The following is a 22,885-nucleotide window of genomic DNA, read 5'->3' as shown; positions in this document are numbered from 1 at the left end:
TGGAGGGCAAAAAACGGTGTTCATCTGAGGGGTTAGGTCATGTGATATTTTTATAGAGACGGTCGATACGGACGTGGCGATACCTAATTTGTATACTTTTTTTTATTTATATAAGTTTTACACAATAATATCATTTTTGAAACAAAACAAAAATGTTTTTTATTTATATAAGTTTTACACAATAATATCATTTTTGAAACAAAACAAAAATGTTTTAGTGTCTCCATATTCTGAGAGCCATAGTTTTTTCAGTTTTTGGGCGATTATCTTAGGTAGGTTCTAATTTTTTGCGAGATGAGGTGACGATTTGATTGGCACTATTTTGGGGTGCATATGACTTTTTGATCGCTTGCTATTACACTTTTTGTGATGTAAGGTGACCAAAAAATTGTGGTTTATTTAGCACAGTTTATTTTTTTTTACAGTGTTCGGCCTCATGCACACGACCGTTGTGTGCATCCGTGGCCGTTGTGCCGTTTTCTGTTTTTTTTCGCGGACCCATTGACTTTCAATGGGTCCGTTGAAAAAACTGAAAATGCACCATTTTTCAGCCGTGACCGTGATCCGTGTATCGTGTCCGTAAAAAAAATATGACCTGTCCTATTTTTTTCACGGATCACGGTTCGCGGACCCATTCAAGTCAATGGAAAAAACGCGGATGCACCTTATAAGCCTTCCGTGTGTCATCCGCGTCCGTTTTTTCTGCGGATTGGTTGCCTGGAAACCTGTCTCCAAGTCATTTTGCCAAAAAAAAAAAAAAGGAGACAGGAAGTTGAAAGTAGACGATTGGCAAGCCTTGTTTGTGAGGAGATTTACCTCAGACAATAATTGTCAGCAGGAAGTTTGGGGCAAGTTCACTGTCCAATTGACAAAATGCCAAAATGGAATGTGGACAAGCTGATCACATTAGTTCAAGAAAGGCCCGAGCTATGGGACACTCGCTCCTCCGCGTATCAGGACCGTGTACGGAAGGAGATATCATGGGAGAAAGTGGCCCGTCGCCTCAAGCCACGCGAGTGGGATAAAGAGGATAACCGAGGTCGTGCAGAACTAGGTACGTGCAAGCAATGTCGCAATGAGGTTTGGTATTTGTGTAGTCCCTTAAGAAAAAGTAAATTACTTCAGAGAATTCCCAATCATGTCCCTTTGGAGGCCTGGCTTAATTGTGTATTGCAGGGATGCTCAACATGTGGCCCTCCAGCTGTTGTTAAACAACACCTCCCACTAGGCTGTACCTGAAGGCCTGCTGGGAGTTGTCATTTTGCAACAGCGGAAGGGACGCACGGTGAGCATCCCTGCTCACGTGGTATGTACATGTAGGGGCCCAGCTGTAGGCGAAGCAGGTGAAGCAGCTACATTGTGTCCATGTGCTTGAAAGGCCCTATCCGGGAAGAGGGGGGAGTAGATTTAAATACTTTGTCATGGACCCCTCCACAGTGTCTGCACAGTTAGATATACAGGAACAGTATAGGTAATCTAAAAAAGCTAGAAACTGCATCCTGAGAAAAGAGAGTGTTCATTACTAGCCACTGGACTTGAGGCGGCTTGTAAGGAAGGTGTTGCAAACAAATTACTGTGGTAGGGGGGCCATCTTTAACATTTGTCATTGTGGCCAGTCATTTATCTTTACGCCACTGTGTATGTTTGTACTACTTTTCTAGTATTATTTTACGCCCCCCTTCCTGTTTTAATGTCTGTTCCCACCTTACCTTCTGCCCACCGTTGTAATGTATTCTGTGGCTTTTTTGGGCAAGTTTGAACACATGTGCCATGTTGAACAGTATCTTTAATCTTCTCTCTATTGGCAGTTTCATGAAATAGTCTTTAGAAAAGCCAATCTCCCCATATTTTCGCCATTCATGAAATTGTCTACCATTCTCTTTCACCCACAAGTGGAGAAGTGCATTTTTTTAATTTTATTCATTCCAAAAATTCAACGCGCTTTTCTTTTTTTTATTCCAAATTTGAGGAATTCTCAGTTTAATCAACCTTGGATGTTTGTTTTGACAGTGAAAAATGTCAAGGTCCGCTGGAACAGCTGCAGGGACCAGTTCCGGAGGGAGCTCAATGAAAAGGGCCGCAGCGAAGAAGGGACATCCAGAAAAAGGCCCTACATCTATACACAGCAGCTGAGCTTCCTTCGTCCGGTGATGGAGTTGAGGCCGTAAGTTTTTTTTTTTACCGTCAAAAAAACATTTTTATTCAATTCATGTCCGAACACACCATGCAAACATATATGTGTTATACCTTTAGGCTAGGTCAACACGACGACATTTGGTGCGCATCAAAAAGTCGAGCAACAGTTAGGATGCAACAGTTGTGGGGCAACATTTTGATGCCCTAATCTTGTGCGACAACTTTTAAAAAGGCAGTTTTTGTTGTCGCACTCTAGCATGCGACATTTGACGACTGTGATGTGTCGACAATGGATTTTAGGCGACTGTGGCGTTGCAATCGCAGCATGTCGCATGTTGCAGTGCGACACCCTTGACTGCCATTCTAAAAATTGATGCGCAACATTGGTGCTACAAAATGGCTCGCCACAAATGTCGTCGTGTAGACCTTGCCTTACTCCAAGTGTGTGATGCAATTTTGGAAGTTGCAGGTTTTCTTCACACATAAGGGGGTTGCCTTTCGACAGGATCGCCTGAGCCACCAATGTATCCACTAAATTTGAGAGAAATCTCCCTTTTTGTTGTGGATTTGTAAAATGATGCATACACATTGTTGGTTTTTAGTGTAACCGACTTTTTCAAAGTAAGTTACTTACCTCGTCAACTATGGCCATTTTGATAGGATATGCGGCTATTGGCTTTCAGCAAATCGTCTGTCCGCTGGGAGTTGGATATAATTCTCCAGCATACCCCTGATTGGGAAGGTGGACACATTGCTCTTGCGCCACATTACGATATTTTTTCAAATAGGAATGCCTTAATTTGCTGTGTGCATGTTCCTTAACTAGCATCTGACCAGTATAATATGAAAATCTGTATAACTTATATCATGATTTATAACGGATTGTCAGTACACCCTGGAACTCAAACAAGGGGTTCTCTTACACCATTGTTCTTGGTTTACCAGAAATAAAAGTCCGGCATGACCCTTGAGCTGGACGAGTAAATGTCGTCAGGCACATCCATACTGGGACACTCTGGCAACGTTTAAAATGCATCTCCCAGCATCTGGGGACTGTTTTCAGCTATTTGGACATTAGGACATGCTTGTAGTGAAATTTAAAACCAGTTAAGGTGGCACATTTCTTCAGTACGGACGGCCGAGAAGGCCAGAATCTCTTCTGTTGGCTAACGCCAAACCTGCAAGATTCCAATCTGGCTCCCAAACAACACCCCTTTGTTTAGTGGTTTAAACGTACGCTACTGAAACACTGTACATATCAGATTTGCCAAAATGAGAAAAGTATGCAAAGTGTCATTTGCTTGAAAATGTCAAATTGAGGGTTTATTAGACCATTTGTGATATATGTTGCATGCACATACATATATTAGCCATATTCATTGACCAAAAATAGTTTGGGATGTGGGATGTTGGATTGGCAACTAGAAAAATCCATAATTATTAACATTTGTGTGATTTATATCTACAGAACTGTGGACAATCTGGAGGAGAGTGAAGATTCCGATGAGGGCGGTGAAGAAACCCCTGCGGTATTTTCGCCGGAATCCAGCCCCCAACATTCACCAGCGGTGGAAACCACAGAACCACCCATGGCAACCAGTGGTGGGGAACCAGAAAGGCCACAACCAAGACAACAGCCCAGGAGGAGGAGGAATGCCCGTCAGTCTTCCTCTGAGCTAGCGAATCGGGAAATGATAGATGCCCGAGTCATCCAGTTCCTAGCTCAGAGGAGGACTGATGGGCATGAAGAAATCATGCTTAGGGGGCTTGCGCCAATGCTAAAGCTGGTTCCACAAGCTAGCCAGCAACAATGTGTTGCCTCCCTTTTGTTGGTCCTAAAAATGTTCTCCCTGCCATACCAGGGAGACATTTTATTGGATATCAACAATTTACTGCATAAATATATGGTGGCTACCAATCAGCAACCACCATCATTTCAGCAGGCACCACATCCTTGCCATGGTCATCAATCTGTGGGTCCGACTTTCCAGGGCTCCCAAGAACAGAACCCTCCCCTTGCCCAGTCCTTTAATGTGGGCATGTTTGCAGCTGCTCCCCCTCAACCAGCCCAGGTGCGGCCGGCGTCATCGTACGCCCCTGGCTCTTTTTCAAGAGACTTATTTGATTTGTAATTTATATTTTATTTGGTTTGTGTGCTGCTTTTGTTTGCATTAGTAAGTCACAAAATTACTCCGTTCCAAACCCCAAAAAAGTTTTATTGTTTTTCAGTAAAAATATTTTACAAACAATCAATTGACTTATGTTTATTCATTTATACAACACAGTGGAACACTGCAACCAGTTTTAGTCACAACAGATATTCCCCAAAAAAAGCCCCAAACACACTTCATCTTGCAAGAGAATAGTTTGTATTAAAAATTGGTAAAGAGGTATTAGAAGGTTTGGGGTTTCTAATTTTAAAAACAAAATTCCTTGATGTTAGTCATCGCCCAAAATAATAAAAAAAATTACAAAGATTATGTATTTTAAAAATAGAATTCTCCAAACCTCAGCCCGCAAGCCCACGTCAAGGGTCCTCAGTGTCTTGCGTCCCTACACTCAACTATACCACAGTAAATATTTGCAAACTATCTACAAAATAAAAAAACACTAATGAGACCAGAAGATTTCAAAAACTGCCACGAATTGCGTCCCTCTGCCATGGCAAGGACCCCTCGGGGCTTGAAAAGTAGTCTGCATAGAGTTCCCGAACTGCAAGTCCAGCAGTCCCAGGTCGCCTATGCAGGGTCCGATCCAAACCCAATTCTGATGACGTCGGAAGCTCATCCATGTCACCAGAAGAGGAAGCCTCATGAATCCTGGTGAAGTTGTGTAGAACAACACAAGCTTGAATCACCAGGGTGGCATTATCCGGATTCATCTGTATGGATGACAAAAACACCCTCCACTTGCTGGAGAGTATCCCGAAAGCGCACTCAACATACCGACGGGCACGAGTCAACCGGTAGTTGAAGATACGCCTCCTGACATCCAAACCACGCTTTGGAAAGGGCCGCATAACATGGGTAGTTAATGCAAACCCTTCATCCGCCACGATGACAAATGGAGCCGGCGGACCAGCAGATCCGGGCAGTCTTCTGGCCTCGGGCAGGGCAAGCTGGTTAGCACGAAGCCGCTCCCCCATTCTAGAAGCACTAAAGATGCGAGCATCAGCAGTGCTTCCATAGGCCCCAATATCAACCATTATAAACCGGTAGTTACTGTCAGCAACAGCCATCAGTACTACCGAACAAAACTGTTTATAATTGAAGAGTCGGGACCCTGAGTGAGGCGGCTTCTTCACACGGATGTGCTTGCCATCCATTGCCCCGATGCAGTTTGGAAACTGCGCAGAAATTTGGAAGCCCTCAGCAATCCGAAACCAATCGTCCGCCTTGGGCTGCGGCATCACCGTCTCTCGGAGTTGCTGCCAGATGACTTGACAAGTGTGACGGACTATCCGAGAAATCATCGAGGTTCCGAGTAAAAACTCAAAATGCAGTGATGCAAATGAGTTACCAGTAGCAAGGAATCTGTAGGCAAATGGAAAATAAAGTTAAAAATCGACACAAAAACAAAGTGCACAGCAGATGCAGGAATCACATTTAATGTTTTAGAACCAAATATTTTTAAAAAAACAAGGGCAATGGAGTCAAACCTATGGCACGGATGCCAGAGGCTGCACTCTAGGGCCTGTCTGTGGCCCCACGCTCACCCTTAAATCTCAAAGGAAAAACCCAATAAAATAACTTTGAATTTGCATACCATTCATCAGCAGAGGCCACACTAAGAACGGGACATACAGCACTGAATGTAGACAGTCTATTATAGTTGTGATGAATAATACATGGAAGCAAAACGAATTTGGAAACTCGAATATGGGGAAAGTTGTGGGTTAAATTTGGGGATCACATTGTTAACTAAACGGCTCCATCACACTACCTAATGGCCTTTGTTGAATAAGCCAAACCCCTAAAAACCCGTAAAAAAGGGCTAAGAGCAAAACACTACCAGCTATTGGGGTGAGGCCAGTATTAACACAAGTGCACAACTGTGTTTCGAGCCTTGGAAATGATGACATTTTCCCGCCACTTCTGAAGTATGTTAACATTGTACACAATTAGCTACCTGAAAAACCCTGGTGTTTCATTGAACCAAAACTCACACAAAATAACGTCCTGCGCGGTATCTAGGCGACAAACTGGGGGATGCATGCAGAAAGGGCTCCTGACTGAGGGCACCAACTCTTCAAGCCAATATAATAATACACAGCACTCGCCAGTAGTTTGAAACCAAAAAGAGAGTTATTCACTCATACAGGCAGGTTACTGCCTGCTGGAGCCTAGCTGACTGACTAAAAAATTCAACTTTATTCACAAACTACTGTCCAGTGCATTGGATTATTGCATTGTCTCTTAAATGTTACCTGAACACAAGTTGCAAACTTGCAGAAAGGTGGAAAACTGAAATTCAAATTAGAATGTCATATGTCATATGACAGTGATTACCTGGATTTAAAAGCACAAATTAAATTTATCAAACAGACAAATTAAGCAAACTTTAAGCAAACAGTAGCACATGTCTAGCAGCAGCCATTTTCTTGCACATGTTCCTCCAGATACAAGCACGGCACATTACTGGTGAAACTTTACAAGTACTATACTGCTTACCTCAACGTGACGATGAGCCTTTCCTCAGGTGAAATGCTGCGCCTCATATTGGTGTCCATAAAGGTAAGGACAGTACGTAGAGACGACAGCAAGCGATCAAAGGTACCCACTGACATCCGACAGAAGGCATAGAACTTCTCAGGATGCAGCCGCAGATCTTTGTAGAGGGTATGGAAGTGTCCTTTCCGGTAACGTGAAACAATCGGATGGACCCAAAATCGTCGCCTTCTACGCGGTTCCTCCTCCAACAAAGGAGTGCGCTGTCCCCAACACCGAGAAACCAGCCAATGCAGCACGACCTCTTCCTCTGAATCCGACATGGTGATACAGCAAAGAGAAGCAGCCAAAATAACCTCTGTACTCTGGAAAGACTACAGAAAATGGCCACAAAACCAAACTCAGGTGCCCTTGATTTATACCAGTTTCTAGGGTGGAGTTAGTAAAAAAAACGGACACGGAGACACACGGAAGCACAACGGAAGAAAAAACGGACACGGATCACGGAATAACGGAGGCCCGTTTTGCGGACCTTAAAAAAAAAACGGTCGTGTGCATGAGGCCTTCATCTGAGAGGTTAGGTCATGTGATATGTTTACCCCCCCCCCCCCCCGCGCATTTAGCCGAGATGCCTGCTCAATGATTTGAGTAAGCACCGGCTTCCGATCACAGGTACGCCCTGTGTCCTTAAGTACCTCTGTATTAACCTCTTCAGGACGCCCTGTGTCCTGAAGAGGTTAATACAGTTTTTCAGGCTAGGCCCCTTCACATATAGTGCGGCGCCAGCGACATTGGGGACCTGGCCTGTCCATCATCATCCTTCTATCGTCCATCCATGTCTGTGCCCGGTACCTGTGTGCCCCCCTTGACTGTGCCTCCCTGGCCCCTGTCTGTGCCCCTGGGCCCTGGACCTTATCTGTGCCCCCCCCCCCCCCGGCTTTTGTCTGCGACTCCCTGGCCCTTGTCTCTGCCCCCTTGGCCCCTGTGTGCACCTCCCTGGTCCTTGTCTCTGCCCCCTTGGCCTCTGTGTGCGCCAACCTTGACCAACCCCCCCCCCCCCAAACACACACACACACCAAACCCCAAAAAAATTGGAATAAGGGCCCATGACCATATGCCCTCTGAGACATTCGGTCCTTGAGCGGGCCATATGTCCTGAAGCGGCATTGATCGTGTGCACGAGAACGCACAGCTTCATAGATTACTATAACGTATGATTATGGGACAGTAGTCTCGCACGCAGCCCAACATGCACATAACCTACGATGCTGTGCGCTCCTGTGCACACGATCAATGCCTCTCTGGGACATATGGCTCGCTCACGGACAATATGTCTCGGAGGGCTTACGGTTGTGTGCATGGGCCCTAACAATGATAAAAAAAATTGCACGCATCCCAAAAATGGTACCAATAAAAAATACAGTTCATCCACAAAAAAGTCCTCATAAAGAAATATGAAAAAGTTATGGCTGTCAGAAAATGGTGATGCAAAGAAAAAACTTTTTTTCCTTTTGCATTTTCGTTTTGTGCTCTCTGCCTTCCCAGAGTCTTAACTTGTTTTATTTTTGCGTTCACATAGCTGTATGAGGGCTTGTTTTTAGCAGGACAAGTTGTACTTTCCAACGCAACATTTAATATTGCATAAAATGTAGTGGGAAGTGGTAAAAAATTCCAACGGTGGTGAAATTGTAAAAAAAAACAACAACTTTGCCAGTTTTACAGGGTGTTTTTTTCACTTGTGATCTTGATTCTCCGGGTCAGTATAAATCTGGCGGACACCACATATGTATAGTTTTTTATTTTTTTGTGCCATTTTCGGACCCCTATAAGCTTTTTGTAGTTAACTAGCATTGGAGTCTATAATTTTACTAGTTTCCTATAGAGCCCGGCTACAGACAGGGGCTCCGTAGGAAACACTGTGCAGCAGCCTCCTGTCATTCACTATGACAGGGGCTGCCGTACACAAGCTCCAGCTCCTCTGATCGCCACACGCGGGATCCGGAGCATTACCAGAAGCGCGTATTGAAAATGAAAAAGTTCCTGATCTTGAAGGCAAAGGAGGAAATAAATAAAAATATTAAAATAAGTATTAAAGGGGTTGTGTAATCTTAGACATTGGTGGCATGTTGCTACAAAATGCCACCAATGTCAGTTGGGTGCGGGTCCCACCTGTGGGGCCCACACTTATCTCTATAACGAAACACCAAAACTGAAAATAGCCAAGTGCACTGCTCAGGTCATGTCTAGGATTCGATGACTTTCTTACCCTCATCTTACATTTTCTACCTCTTGGGCTAATAGTTTATTACAAAAGGTTTTTTTCTACCTTCTAGATTTCATTGCTTGGTGCAGTGCGTCGCCAGAACTTGAAGAGGAGAAGAGCACGTCAGTGAAGACTGCAGTCCAGTGAGAAAGATCCCAACAAGGGTGAGTATGGATGGCCAGTGCTGTGGACCCGAGTGTCTCCTTCTCAGCCTCTACATCTTAGTAAAATTAGAGGAGGAGAAGGATGGACTTCCGTGGCTTCTGGCACTGGCCGCCAAGCTACACCAAGTGGGACTTGGAATGTGCACGGTGTTGGAGGAGGGCAGCAGCAGACTACTAAGAGAATCTCTTTAAAGGCTTTGTCTGGTTTTTTTTCTATTCATGACCTGTCCAGGTCGGTGGGGGGAGGAGGCAACTCCCGGCAACCCCACCGATCAGCTGTTTGAAGAGAAGGTAGCACTCATACAAGCGCTGCCTTATCCTCATTGTTAACCTGCTTACCGACTGGAATGAAGAGCAGTGTAATTGCAACTATGGCATCCCCATTTACTTCTATGGGACATGTCCCTACTACTCACTTGGACAGGAAGGAGCTGTCCCATTGAAGTAATTGCAGTTGCGAGGGCAAGCAGGCAAACAATGAGGAGAAGGCAGTGCTTGTATGAGCGCTGCTTTCTCTTCAAATAGCTGATCGGTGGAGGGGCTGGTGTCGGACCCACACTGATCTGATATTGATGACATGGTTTGAGAATGGGTCATCAATAGAAAAAAAAAAAACTGAAAACCCCTTTGAGGAAAATGATCTGCTTTTGTGAAACTGCTAACCGATCCAGATAGGACATCAACATTAGAGCTCATGCACACAATAGAGTTTTTCCCCCATGTCCATTCGTTTTTTTTTAGGCCTGTATGTATAACCATTCACTACAATAGGCCTGGCAAAAAATTGAAATTACACAAAGTGCATTACATACTTGTATGTCCGGATGGCGGTTCCACGGGCAAGGATAGGAAATTTATGCAGGAGCCAAAAATAAAGGACGGCACGCCCTAGGGTAGAATCAGTGTTTTGCGTTTGCGTTGGCTTCGGTACGGACTGGTACCTTGGTTCTGAAGCCGACTTCAGATACCTGTTTAAAATCTGTTTTAAGTTAAATAATCAAATACCGAAGTTATTGACCGAAGTCTTCAAAGACTATCGCCACTGGCAATAATGAAGTTTGAAGCGAATTGACTTTGGATCTTGGCTTCAAAGATCAGTACGCTCAACCCTAGTGAGGATGCTTGTTACTGATAATCTGAGCATGTAAGGGGTCTTTCACACGAGCGGATCCTTTGTGTGGAATTTGCTGCGTGAAAGAGAGCCAAGCCCCGTTCCGGACAGCAGAGACACGGAACATTAACATGATTGATAATGCTCCGTGCCTCTCTGTGACCTTTTTACTACAAAATCACAGTGACAACTTTATCCCACTGAAATTTTGTAGTAAAAAGGTCACAGCGAGGCACAGAGCATTATTAATCATGTTACATGACAGACAGTATGTGTATATACAGTATATACAGGTGCAAGAAAAAGTATGTGAACCCTTTGGAATGATATGGATTTCTGCATAAATTGGTCATAAAATGTGATCTGATCTTCATCTAAGTCACAACAATAGACAATCACAGTCTGCTTAAACTAATAACACACAAATAATTAAATGTCATCATGTTTTTATTGAACACACCATGTAAACATTCACAGTGCAGGTGGAAAAAGTATGTGAACCCTTGGATTTAATAACTGGTTGAACCTCCTTTGGCAGCAATAACTTCAACCAAACATTTCCTGCAGATCAGATGTGCACAATGGTCAGGAATAATTTTTGACCATTCCTCTTTACAGAACTGTTTCAGTTCAGCAATATTCTTGGGATGTCTGGTGTGAATCGCTTTCTTGAGGTGATACCACAGCATCTCAATCGGGTTGAGGTCAGGACTCTGACTGGACCACTCCAGAAGGCGTATTTATTTCTGTTTAAGCCATTCTGTTGTTGATTTACTTCTATGCTTTGGGTAATTGTCCTGTTGCAACACCATCTTCTGTTGAGCTTCAGCTGGTGGACAGATGGCCTTCATTTTTCCTTCGATGATAGCAATCCGTCCAGACCCTGACGCAGCAAAGCAGCCCCCAAACCATTTTCTCCACACAGTGTTGTGTGTTTCTTCCAAACAATTGAAGAAAACCACAGAAATAAGATAATAATGCAAGCACTATATATGGACAAAGTCCTCACTCTGATATGATAATATCTGAGACACTTAGTCAATATATTTTGATCAAAACACATCTAAGCCCGCTTACCGAACGCCAAGGTGGTCTCAGGTCAGGCGGGTCCTATGCTAAACCTACCTAAGCTGTTGGGCTTCTATGTTCAGGAGCGCAGACGCCGCACATATGGTGTGCTGCTCCCAGTCACCTCCATGTGCATCAAGCAACCAATGGGAGGAGGAGCAAGCACAGCCATATGTACCACCTAATTAAGGCGCTCTATTGGATAGGGGAGTGAGGACTTTGTCCATATATAGTGCTTGTATCTATTTTACTAAGTGCATTATTATCTTATTTCTGTGGTTTTCTTCAATAATATGGCCAGGGACATCCGCACATTTGTATATAATATTGTGCAGGATGTTTCTATCTTAGTTTTTTCTGTGGAATTTTTTTGTCTCTGTAGTATTTTCTTGAGGGAGTGGCATCTTCAAGTGTGAATGCACACCTATTATCTTGGGAGTAGCATTCCTCTGCACTTTTGCCCCCTCCCCTATGCAATGCTCTTGTGCAAACTGTAAACGTGCAGCATTGTTTTTTTTTGGACAGCAGTGGCTTCCTCTTAGGTATCCTCCTATGAAATCCAATCTTGTTTAGTCTTTTACGTATCGTAGATTTGCTAACAGGGATGTTAGCATATGCCAGAGACTTTTGTAAGTCTTTAGCTGACACTCTAGGATTCTTCTTCACCTCACTGAGCAGTCTGTGCTGTGCTCTTGCAGTCACCTTTACAGGACGGCCACTCCTAGGGAGAGTAGCAGCAGTGCTGAACTTTCTCCATTTATAGACAATTTGTCTTACCGTGGACTGATGAACAGCAAGGCTTTTGGAGATACTTTTATAACCCTTTCCAGCTTTATGCAAGTCAACAATTCTTTATCGTAGGTCTTCTGAGAGCTCTTTTGTGCGAGGCATCATTCACATCAGGCAATACTTCTTGTGAAAAGCAAACCCAGAACTGGTGTGTGTTTTTTATAGGGCAGGGCAGCTGTAACCAACACCTCCAATCTCATCTCATTGATTGGACTCCAGTTGGCTGACACCTCACTCCAATTAGCTCTTGGAGATGTCATTAGTCTACACAGGAGGAGGGAGTTGCGAAGCGAGGGGGGGGGGCATACAAAAATTTGCTGTGGGGCCCAGTCACTTCTAGCTACACCCCTGGCTCCGATGCTCATATCAGAAGGGCTGGAGGGGTGAAAATGGGGATATGTCCGGGTTTAGCTCTGAACTCGGACAACCCCTTTAAGCCATGGACAGCCAACTCTGGAAGCAGCTTATCTCCCATAGGAAAAAAGGATTGGACATTCTTTCCTCTGTCATCAATTAGGAGATTCCCATATATATTAGATCACTTGGCCAATCCTCACAAAAACAGCATTTTCAGGTGACTTTTATTAAACATACATGCTTTCAGAATCACATTTTAATATTTCAGCAGTCATTTTTTAAATGTCAAACTAAATGACAAGATTTTAACTTTTTCTTGCCTTTTTTTGATAAAACCTATCATTTTAAATAAGAGAATTCCAGTGTCTTTTTCTAATGTCCGTGCTACATTTACAGGATGATGGATGCGCCTCAAAAGAAGCAGAAAATTGCTGTTCATTAGTTTACCGATCTGACAAACATTCATACACCATGAAGGACTGGCTACTAGTTACATGGTTTCGGCTTCGTTCCCTACAGCATCAAATTGTAACTTGAATACCAGACATGAGTCCTCGGATATCCATACAGAATCAATGTAATTATTATTTTTAGTATTGAAAAGAGCAGTACTGTCACATGGACTGCTCTGAGGACCTCCCAGGTGTCTCTACTGGTTCACATCACAGCCCCACCTAATCGTAGCACAAGAGGAACCTGGCTTCTTCAAATCCAATCTTTTGCTAGGGCTACACAGCAACATGTGTCGTGCGACTTCTTGTTGCAAAAAAGTCGCACATTTTTTATAATAATGGTCAATTTTGTCACGCTGCGACATTGGATTTTTGTGTGACTGTCGTGTTACAGCATGATGTATATCGCAGTGCAACACCATTGCCTATTATTATAAAAAAGGTTGCGCAACATTGGTGCGACATGAATGTCGCACAACACATGTCACAGTGTAGCCGTAGCCTTATATGAGAGAGAACAGCTGTAATATACCTTACTAAATTCCTTCCCCTACTCTAAAATTTGTATATGTCCTCTTAAAGTCACTATAAAGTTGAAAAAACTGACTGGTATTTTGTAGCGTTATTCAGCATTTTTGCATTTTTAGTAGTGTTTTTTGCCCCTGCATTTACAGATTGCTTTTGTTTAGTGACATTTTTGTCTCTCTGGGCTTTTTTTCAAATGCAGCTCATTGAAGCTTTGGCATTTTTCAGAAGTTTTTTTCATTCCGTTCTCTATCAGGTAAAAAAACATCTAAACAGTGTAACACAAAACAGCATCCATATATTTGTTTTAAAAAACAACAACACAAAAACAAGAATCCAAGAGGCACGAGGAATGGGATAAAACATGTGGTTTCTATGGGTTTTTTAGTGGTGGAAAAATGCTGGACCAAATTCATGTGTGTAGGGGCTCTTAACCCTTAAAAACAGTTTTTTAAGGCCTCATGCACACAACAGTATTTTTTCACGGACCGCAAAAAGGGGTTCCGTTGTTCCGTGATCCATGTCCGTTTTTGTTTCCGTGCGTCTTCCTTTATTTTTGGAGGATCTCCAAACATGAAGGAAAGTAAAAAAAAAACTAAGTTTAGTTTGCCATGCAAATGATAGGAAAAAAATGGACGCGGATGACAATTTTGTGTGCATCCGTGTTTTTTCACGGACCCATTGACTTAAATGGGTCCGCGAACCGTTGTCCGTGAAAAAAATAGGACAGGTCATATTATTTTCACAGACTGGAAACACGGATCACGGACGCGGATGACAAACGGTGCATTTTCCGAATTTTCCACGGACCCATTAAAAGTCAATGGGTCCGCAGAAAATCACGGCAAACGGACCAACGGACACGGGACACAACAACGGTTGTGTGCATGAGGCCTAAGTTGGCAACTTTTCTCTACAATGGGTTATATATATAAATAAATATATATATATATATATATATATATACATATGTATTTATATATATAGTAAGGGATCAGCTTCCTTCAGGGGGTCACACTCACAGACTTCTGACTTCACATCAGACAACGGCTTTATTTTCCAAAATGGTGCTTTATTTTCAGGCACTTCCGCTAAATACAGGGTATCCCAGTTATAGGGCACTGGATCAGTCACGGTTCCCGCATACACAAGCAAAAATAACTAGTACACATAATGGTTTCCCTGACTCACCTATTATTCACAGCTATATGCACAGGGTCTCTGGCTCCAAGCCTTAGTCGGTGTGCTCACCAACCCACAGTCCACACCGGGAAGAGATCAGGATTCACATAGCCTCGTGGCCCCTCAGCCCTTCTTAGCTGAGACCAGGTCTCTGTTGCAAATCACTCTCTCCCTCAGATTGATATACTGGGAGGTGCTTTATGCCAGCCTGATTACAGCAGGCCTCACCTGCGATCACCTCAGGTAGAAGGGAATACCCATCGTGGAAGGGTGTGGATTGGCAGATCCCACTTCCAGTCCTATCTGCCAATCCAACTAAAATCCAGCCCAGAATTAATAATCAAAACTGTCTCAGAAAACGTTTCTTTGCTGAGACGACTGCCGCTCTCTGTATTTTAGCTGTCTCACCCAGCCGAGGTACTTGAGTGCGACATACACGCCTTTCAGCACTGTTCCAATTACCACATATCCCCTCCCCCCTCTTCTTCAGACTGGAGGTCTGAGCATTTTTCTACATCATATCATGCCCTCTGGTAGATGTGCCCCGTCACACATAGCCACGCCCAGGCTAGCAGAGCTCGGTTTTTCATAAACACTGACTTTCTACCTAGTAGAAAATGCCTAAAGGCCAGATACTCTCTTTCTACTGTTTTCTGAGTGACGATTACCCTCGCATTCTTTGATTCTTGCGCTCATGCTCCTTTTGTTTCTTTATTTTATCAACATATTGCATTTTTCTTTTTGCTTTACTCTCAGCGTTTCGATCTGAATCTTATATTTTTTTCCAATCGACAGGCTCTCTCGTGGACTGCTGTCGCCCTTGACTGAACTGTTCACACAGTTGTTCCCAGTCATGGTCGTGTCCAGACCTTTTCTCCTTTGCTTTGCGGAGCTCCTTCAGCAGAGCATGTTCGTCACCGCTCACTCCTTTAAAAAGCATCTGTTTCATTTTTTTCTTCTTTTCTGCAGGGGTTATCTCAGGTTCGGCTTCAGTTTCAGAATCCTCTGCTTCTTCAGTGGCTTTTCCCACTTCGGCAGACTCTCCTTCAGCCTTTTCTTTGACTTCTGTAGTGTCTGAGGATTTCCTCCACTACAACACATCAGCCTTAGCTTCTTCAGCTTTTATCTCTATGGAGTCTCCATTCACTATGTTAGCCTTCTCATCCTTCTCAGACATGGCATCATATACTGGCACTCTCAACTCCCCCTCCTTTTTCTCACCAAGGTTGGAGGCACTGGGGACACTGGGGTTTTTAACAGACTCTTTGTCTTCTGGCATTCCCTCCAGAGGGTCACCCAAAATATTGTTCCCCATTTGTGTAGGCTCTAAGAGAGCCATCTCACAGTAGTACACAACATCTGCATGCTGATCGTCTGTCTCCTCATATTTCTTCACCAGCAGACCGCTGGCTTTCTGGAAGACATTGACAGCAGAGGGAATGTCTTTCATGACCAGGTCCTGGCCAGTCATGGTCAGTTCGCAGTGTTCGCCAGTGAACACATGCGGGCTGCCATCTTTAGTAAGATAGACTCACCCATCCGGCGATGCACAGGTAAGCCCTTACTTGTGCCAGAAGCCAGTCTGAAATCAAATGCAGTCACCGGGAGCAGGCAGCAGTTCTGAGAACAGCCCGATGAAGGCCCCCAGCGGCTGTTCTCGGAACTGCCTGCTCCCAGTGACTGCATTTGATTTCAGACTGGCACAGGCACAGGTAAGGGCTTACCTGTGCATTGCCGGACGGGTGAGTCTACCTTACTAAAGATGGCAGCCCGCATGTGTTCGCTGGCAAAAACTGTGAACTGACCATCACTGGTCCTGGCTACTCACTACCATGAGTCTCTTGGATTCAGCATCCATATCAGCCACATTACCTGGTTCCGCAGAACCATCTTCCATCTTCTCTGCCTCGGCCGGCACCATGGAGCCACCATCTCCAGACCCATTCTTAACATGCTCTTGCTTAGACTTCTTGGCATCTTTCAGAGGACTCTCCTCCTCAGGTTTCTCATTATTCTTTAATTTAGCCAACCTGTCATCTTGAGAAGTTATTAACTCTTCAAGTTTAGTCCTCATTTCCTCCACCTGCTGCTCGAGAGCACGCTTAGACTTCTCCAGCATATAGACAATCTTCCCGACGTCATCCTTTGAGCTCATGAGATCTTCGATCTCTCCCTGAGTAGCCTATTCAGCCTCTCTAATTCATCTCGCGCCTTAAGTGCTTCTTCAAGGGCTCTAGCCAAGAAAAGGGCCTTGGTCTCCTGCCGAGCATTAGTCTCCGCTCAGTCACGTTCTTCGGCATACCGGGCCAAGGTGTTTTTCTCTTCAGCCAGGAGGTGGTCAAACTTTTGTTTCTTCTCCATCTTAGACACAATTTGTCTCTGGTGGTCCAGGTCCACCATCCGATCACGCAACTCTTGATCAAGTTGAGCAATCCTGGCTTCCAAAAGTCTTTTCTCCTCCAAGAGAGCAGATTTTCCTGAGATGCTTTTTGCAACCTCATCAGCCAGCTCATCTCTTTCCTGCTCCACATGACGTCTAGATCGCTCAGAAGCTGCAATTTCTCTTGAAGTTGAAGAATTTCCGCTTCTATTTGGGACACTAGATCCTATAGTTGATTCATCTCCTTCTGAGTCTCCTCCTTTTATTCTTCTGGAGCTTTCTCCAGTTGCTCTGCGAGAACAGCTAGTCCCTTCTCTAGTGTATCTAGGGACTGTGCGGAGCAGGTGAAAACATCTTCAAGTTTGCAGCCATACTGACCTGTCAGGCCCAGCTGATAGTGAGACTCTGCCAGCAGTCGGTCATGCTCTTCTACATGCTCTTTTTGGTTGGTCAGACTTGCCAGGAAGTCTTCCAGTGCCTGGGTATAATTCTCAGACCCTATGCTGACGTTTCCCCACTTATCTCTCGTCATGTCAGGTATAACTGTCTGGTCGCTACTAGCAACTACTTTAATTTCGCAAGAACTTGACATGGTAGCTTCCCTGTCTGCTCACAACATCAACCAGTATTTCTTCATGATACACATTTTTACCTACAGGGGGCACTTCTGCCCTGATCACAAACTGCAAGAGAAAAGGCAAAAAAAAGAAGGGTCAAACATAGGATCTCCTGAGAGCCGCACTGCTCTCCACCTCCTTTTCTTCCCGACGGTTGTCCTTGGCAATGGCACACATCTGCTATTCCTCGGATTCTCCAGGTACACAATTTGTAGCATTTTCTCCGCTCCACAGCTGACAAAATAATGGAAAGTCTTTGCCGTGCACAAACTCCACTTCAAGGGTCTCACATTTTAAGAGCTCCCATTGCACAGAGCCATAGTCCGTTATAAAGGTCAGAGACAAGGTGGCATCTGTCTCTGGCCCCCTCTTTAGAAAGTCCAGTACTTCGGGCATAACCCGGGACACTTGTTGGCAGGAATCTAAAGTGACCCACAGCGGGATTCCCCCAGTCACCAACTCGCTGGATCTTTCTGTATGAGATCTTCTGATCGCACAATCATTCATTGCACAGTCCTGCTGCAGATGGGTCTCCACAGACCTCATAGTAACCACCACAATTTTTTTTTTTTTATATATTTTTTTCAAACAAGTCAGTCTCTCTTTCACTGGGCTTCTGGCCCTTTAAATCACCGCACATTTTACCATGGCCCCCACCAAGAGCCTCCGCAGATCTCTGTTCCAAATCACTCTCTCCCTATCACGGGTAGTACGGGGAAGAAAGCACAACCAAAGGGAACCACAACAAAACAACAACAGACTAGGCCCCAAACCTAGGGAAAAGAGGTCACCTCCTAGGGAAAATAGTTCACCTCCTAGCAATCCATGAATATCTCTCCCTAAGCTGCTATCAACATGTGCATATCTCAAAGGTAGATATGCACATGCACCGGAACCTGAGACTACTGAAGCACTGCACACTGCTTAGGGAACAGGGAAAGAGGCAACCGGCTCCTTCCAAACTGAAGGAGCCTTGTCTCTCTGAGGCCTAGTCAGAACAGACACAAAAGGAAAGGGAAAAGTATTTAGCTTGAGAAGCAACTGGAACAGGAGAACCACCACACAAGCAGAGCACTCCACAGAAGAGCTATTAGCCGCAGGAAAACCAGTGAGAGGCGGAACATATAAAGAGCAACCTGACTAATAATGAACAACACTTGCGAAGGGGTGGAAACCTGTCAGCAACAATGAAAACAATAGAGATCTGTCAGATCGACTCCAGAGTCTTCCGTCTATCTTAACTTCTAAGATCTCTCCCAGGTCTGGCGGTGACAGTACCCCCCCTTCTACGTGTGACCTCCGGGCACCCAGGACCAACTTTATCAGGGTGGGCTCTGTGAAAAGCCCTTAGAAGCCGACTGGCATTCACATCAGTCGCCGGGACCCACATTGTCTCCTCCGGACAGTAACCCTTCCAATGAACGAGGTATTGAAGGGAACCCCGAAGGACACAAGAGTCAACAACTCTGGAAATTTGAAACTCCAGATTCCCGTCAACTATGACAGGTGGAGGTGGCAAGGAAGATGGTACACATTATGGATCTTGCAAGCCTGCAGAAGTTCAAGGCGAAAAGAAACCGGATTAATAATGGCAGAGATCTTGTATGGACCAATAAATCTTGGACCTAACTTCCAGGATGGCACCTTCAACTTAATGTTCTTAGTGGACAACCACACCAAATCACCCACATTCAGGTCCGGACGAGACACACGTTTCTTGTCAGCCATACGTTTATACCTATCGCCCATCTTTTTAAAATTGATTTGAATTTTCCGCCAGATAGATGACAAGGAAGAAGTAAATCTCTCCTCATCAGGAATACCAGAGGAATTATTCCCAGAGAACGTACCAAACTGAGGGTGAAACCCATATGCACCAAAAAATGGTGACTTATCGACGGTTATTCAAAGCAAATTCAGCCAAAATGACAAAAATGAGGACGACTCCTCCTGATTCTCAGCGACAAAACAACTCAAATATGTCTCCAGATTCTGGTTAGTGCGTTCAGTTTGTCAGTTCGACTGAGGGTGAAAAGCCGAAGAAAAGGACAAACGAATCCTCAGGCGAGTACAGAAAGCCTTCCAGAATCTGGACACAAATTAAGTCCCTCTATCAGACACCACATCAGAGGGAATGCCGTGTAATTTCACAATGTTATCAACAAATGTCCGAGAAAGAGTTTTGGCATTAGGCAAACCAGAAAATGGAATAAAGTGTGCCATCTTACTGAAGCGGTCGACCACCACCAAACTCACCGTCATCCCAGAAGAACTGGGCAAATCGGTGATAAAGTCCATGGACAAGTGCATCCAGGGACGGGATGGGATGGACAAAGGAAGAAGAGATCCTGAGGGCCGAGTATGAGTCACCTTGGAACGTGCACAGGTCTCACAAGCTGCCACATACCCCTTAACACTCTTACGTAAACCCAGCTACCAGAATCTCCGAGAAATAAGATCAACAGTGGATCTGCTCCCAGGGTGTCTAGCAAGGACAGTATCATGATGTTCCTTAAACACCTTGTTACGAAGCATAGAAGGAACAAACAACTTCCCTGGGGGACAGGAATCAGGTGCCTCTCCCTGAACTTCTAACACCTCAGGAAAGAGGACGGATACAACCGCCCCATCAGCAAAAATCGGACCAGGATCCTCAGTATCACCCCCCCCCCCCCCCCCGCCCCCCCCCCAGGGAAGCTACTCGACAAGGAATCCGCCTTGACATTCTTGACCCCAGGGCGAAATTAAATCTGGTAAAAAATAAAGACCATCTGGCTTGTCTTGGGTTCAAACGTTTAGCCAACTCCAGGCAGACCAGATTTTTATGATCGGTAAATACAGTAATGGCATGAATCGCTCCTTCTAACCAATGATGCCATTCTTCAAAGGCCAGCTTAATGGCCAGCAGCTCTCTATTGCCAACATCATAATTTCTCTCGGCAGAAGAGAGTTTATTTTAAAAAAAAAAGCACAAGGGCGCCATTTAACAGGAGAAGGACCCTGCGACAGAACTGCACCAACTTCTGATGCATCCACCTCAACAATAAATGGCTGAGACACATCAGGCTGCACCAAAATGGGAGCAGAAGAAAAACATTTCTTTATAGTGGAAAAAAATCATGTAACACCTCTTCCGACCAGACAGAGAAATCCACCCCATTTTTAGTCATGTCAGTCAGAGGTTTGACAACAGTGGAATAATTCAAGATACATTTTCTGTAGTAATTGGTAAACCCCAAAAACCTTATAAGCGCTTTCTGATTCTCGGGCAGATCCCATTCCAAGACCGCACTGAATTTGTCGGGATCCATGCGAAAGCCTGAAGATGAAAGTAGGTAACCCAGAGAAGGAATCTCTTGAACAGCAAACACACATTTTTCCATCTTGGCATATAACTTATTCTCCCGGAGGATCAGCAAGACTTGTCTCAAATGATCCTGATGACTCTCCATGTCAGGCAAATAAATCAATATGTCATCCAGGTATACGACAACAAACCTTCCCACCAAATGATGAAAAATGTCATTGATGAAATGTTGAAATCAATGATCCCACAAATCTGGGATCAGGATAAGGATCACGGATAGTGATGCGATTCAACTCTTGGAAATCTAGACACAGTCTCAATGTCCCATCTTTTATCTTTACAAAAAAGAACCCTGCCGCCATAGGTGACTTAGATGGTCTGATGTGTCCCTTTGCCAAACTCTCAGTAATATACTTTCGCATAGCAACTCTTTTGGGTTCAGACAGGTTATACAACCTAGACTTTGGCAGCTTAGCTCCGGGAATCAGATTGACAGGGCAATCATATTCTCTATGAGGGGGTAACTCCTGATCCCCACCCTAAGCGAACACATCAGAAAAATCAGACAGAAACGGGGGCAACATCTTAGTGGATATCCCAGCAAGAGATGTGATGAGACAGTTGTCCATACAGTAATCACTCCAGCCCTTGATCTGTCTCACTTGCCAATCAATGACAGGATAATGTTTGGCCAACCATGGCAACCCTAGCACCAGAGGGGCCGGCAGACCCTTCAATATAAAACAAGAAATACCCTCAACATGAGAATCCCCCACCCTTAACTAGTATCCTGCACCATGTGAGTCAAAGATTTTTGCGAAAGGGGGGCAGAATCAATAGCAAACACTGAGATCTCTTTGTCCAGTTGTCATGGTCTTACCTCCTTGCTGTTCCCTTCGTTTGACATGTGCTGGCGGCCATCTTGGTTTCTGGGTTTTCTTGTAGCCTCCCACCCTGCGGCTCCTCCTTCCCACTGGGAGGAGCTGGATGCCTAGCTCATATATATAGGAGGTCTGTGGCTTCAGTTCCTTGCTTGGTCCTCCTGTGTTCACATGCTTCCAAGACTGCTGCTGCTTCTGGTTCCTGATCCTGGCCTCGTCTGACTACCCCGTTGGTTCCTGATTCCGGCTTCGTCTGACTACCCCGTTGGTTCCTGATTCCGGCTTCGTCTGACTACCCCGTTGGTTCCTGTTCCTGGCTTCGTCTGACTACCCTTCTGGTTCCTGACCTCTGTCTCCGCAAGACCCTGCTTCGGTTTAGCCATCCGTTCGGACTTTGCTACGGCTTGCTCTTCAATAAAACCTTCTTATTTTCCACTTATCTCTTGTTGTACGTCTGGTTCATGGTTCCATGACATTAGGACCAAGCCATGAATTCTGACGGTACAGGGCCACCCTCGCTACCTACGCTGGTTGCCAGACTTGATCAGCAGGATCACCTGTTGGGTCGGTTCGCTGTGGCGTTGCAAACCCTGCTTGAACGCACAGGCTCATTTAGCTTCCGTTGCCGATGGGTCGGTTGTCGCTCCTGGGCCCGCTCCTACTGCCGCTCCGGTTGTTGCGCCAGAGTCTACCCTGACACCTGTTGCTGCGCCTGTGGTGTTTCAGGGTATGACCGGTTCTGCCCCCCTTCCACAGCGCTTTGGGGGAGAGCCAACTCAGTGCCGAGGTTTCCTTAACCAGGTGGGCATTTACTTCGAGTTGCTGCCACATGCCTTTCCTACTGAGAGATCAAGGGTGGGCTTCTTGATCTCGCTGCTCTCGGACAAGGCCTTGGCCTGGGCCAGCCCTTTATGGGAGAACAACAATCCGGTGGTTGCCGAGTTTTCCGGTTTTGTTGCTTCTCTTCGGAAGGTATTCGATGTGCC

At 44.9% G+C, this 22,885-nt stretch overlaps 1 protein-coding gene across 1 annotated transcript; it reads left to right on the top strand.

Annotated features, from left to right (window-relative positions):
• Positions 1–873: 873 nt before the first annotated feature.
• Positions 874–15,776, top strand: LOC122931728. The gene is made up of 4 exons (XM_044285796.1): positions 874–1,054; positions 2,011–2,164; positions 3,605–4,208; positions 15,684–15,776. The coding sequence occupies exons 1-4, from the start codon at positions 874–876 to the stop codon at positions 15,774–15,776; spliced, it is 1,032 nt and encodes a 343-aa protein (XP_044141731.1).
• Positions 15,777–22,885: the final 7,109 nt, after the last annotated feature.

Source organism: Bufo gargarizans, chromosome 3, assembly GCF_014858855.1.
Source record: "Bufo gargarizans isolate SCDJY-AF-19 chromosome 3, ASM1485885v1, whole genome shotgun sequence".
NCBI classification, from domain to species: Eukaryota; Metazoa; Chordata; class Amphibia; order Anura; family Bufonidae; genus Bufo; species Bufo gargarizans.
This window is presented reverse-complemented; position numbering and strand designations above follow the sequence as displayed.

Bases quoted from the DNA above. Each gene is read 5' to 3' on its own strand.
- LOC122931728 (XM_044285796.1), top strand. From the start codon at position 874: ATGCCAAAATGGAATGTGGACAAGCTGATCACATTAGTTCAAGAAAGG. The intron at 2,165-3,604 runs GTAAGTTTTTTT...TTATATCTACAG, and splicing joins CCGGTGATGGAGTTGAGGCC to AACTGTGGACAATCTGGAGG. The intron at 4,209-15,683 runs GTGCGGCCGGCG...TCTTTTCTGCAG, and splicing joins CTCCCCCTCAACCAGCCCAG to GGGTTATCTCAGGTTCGGCT.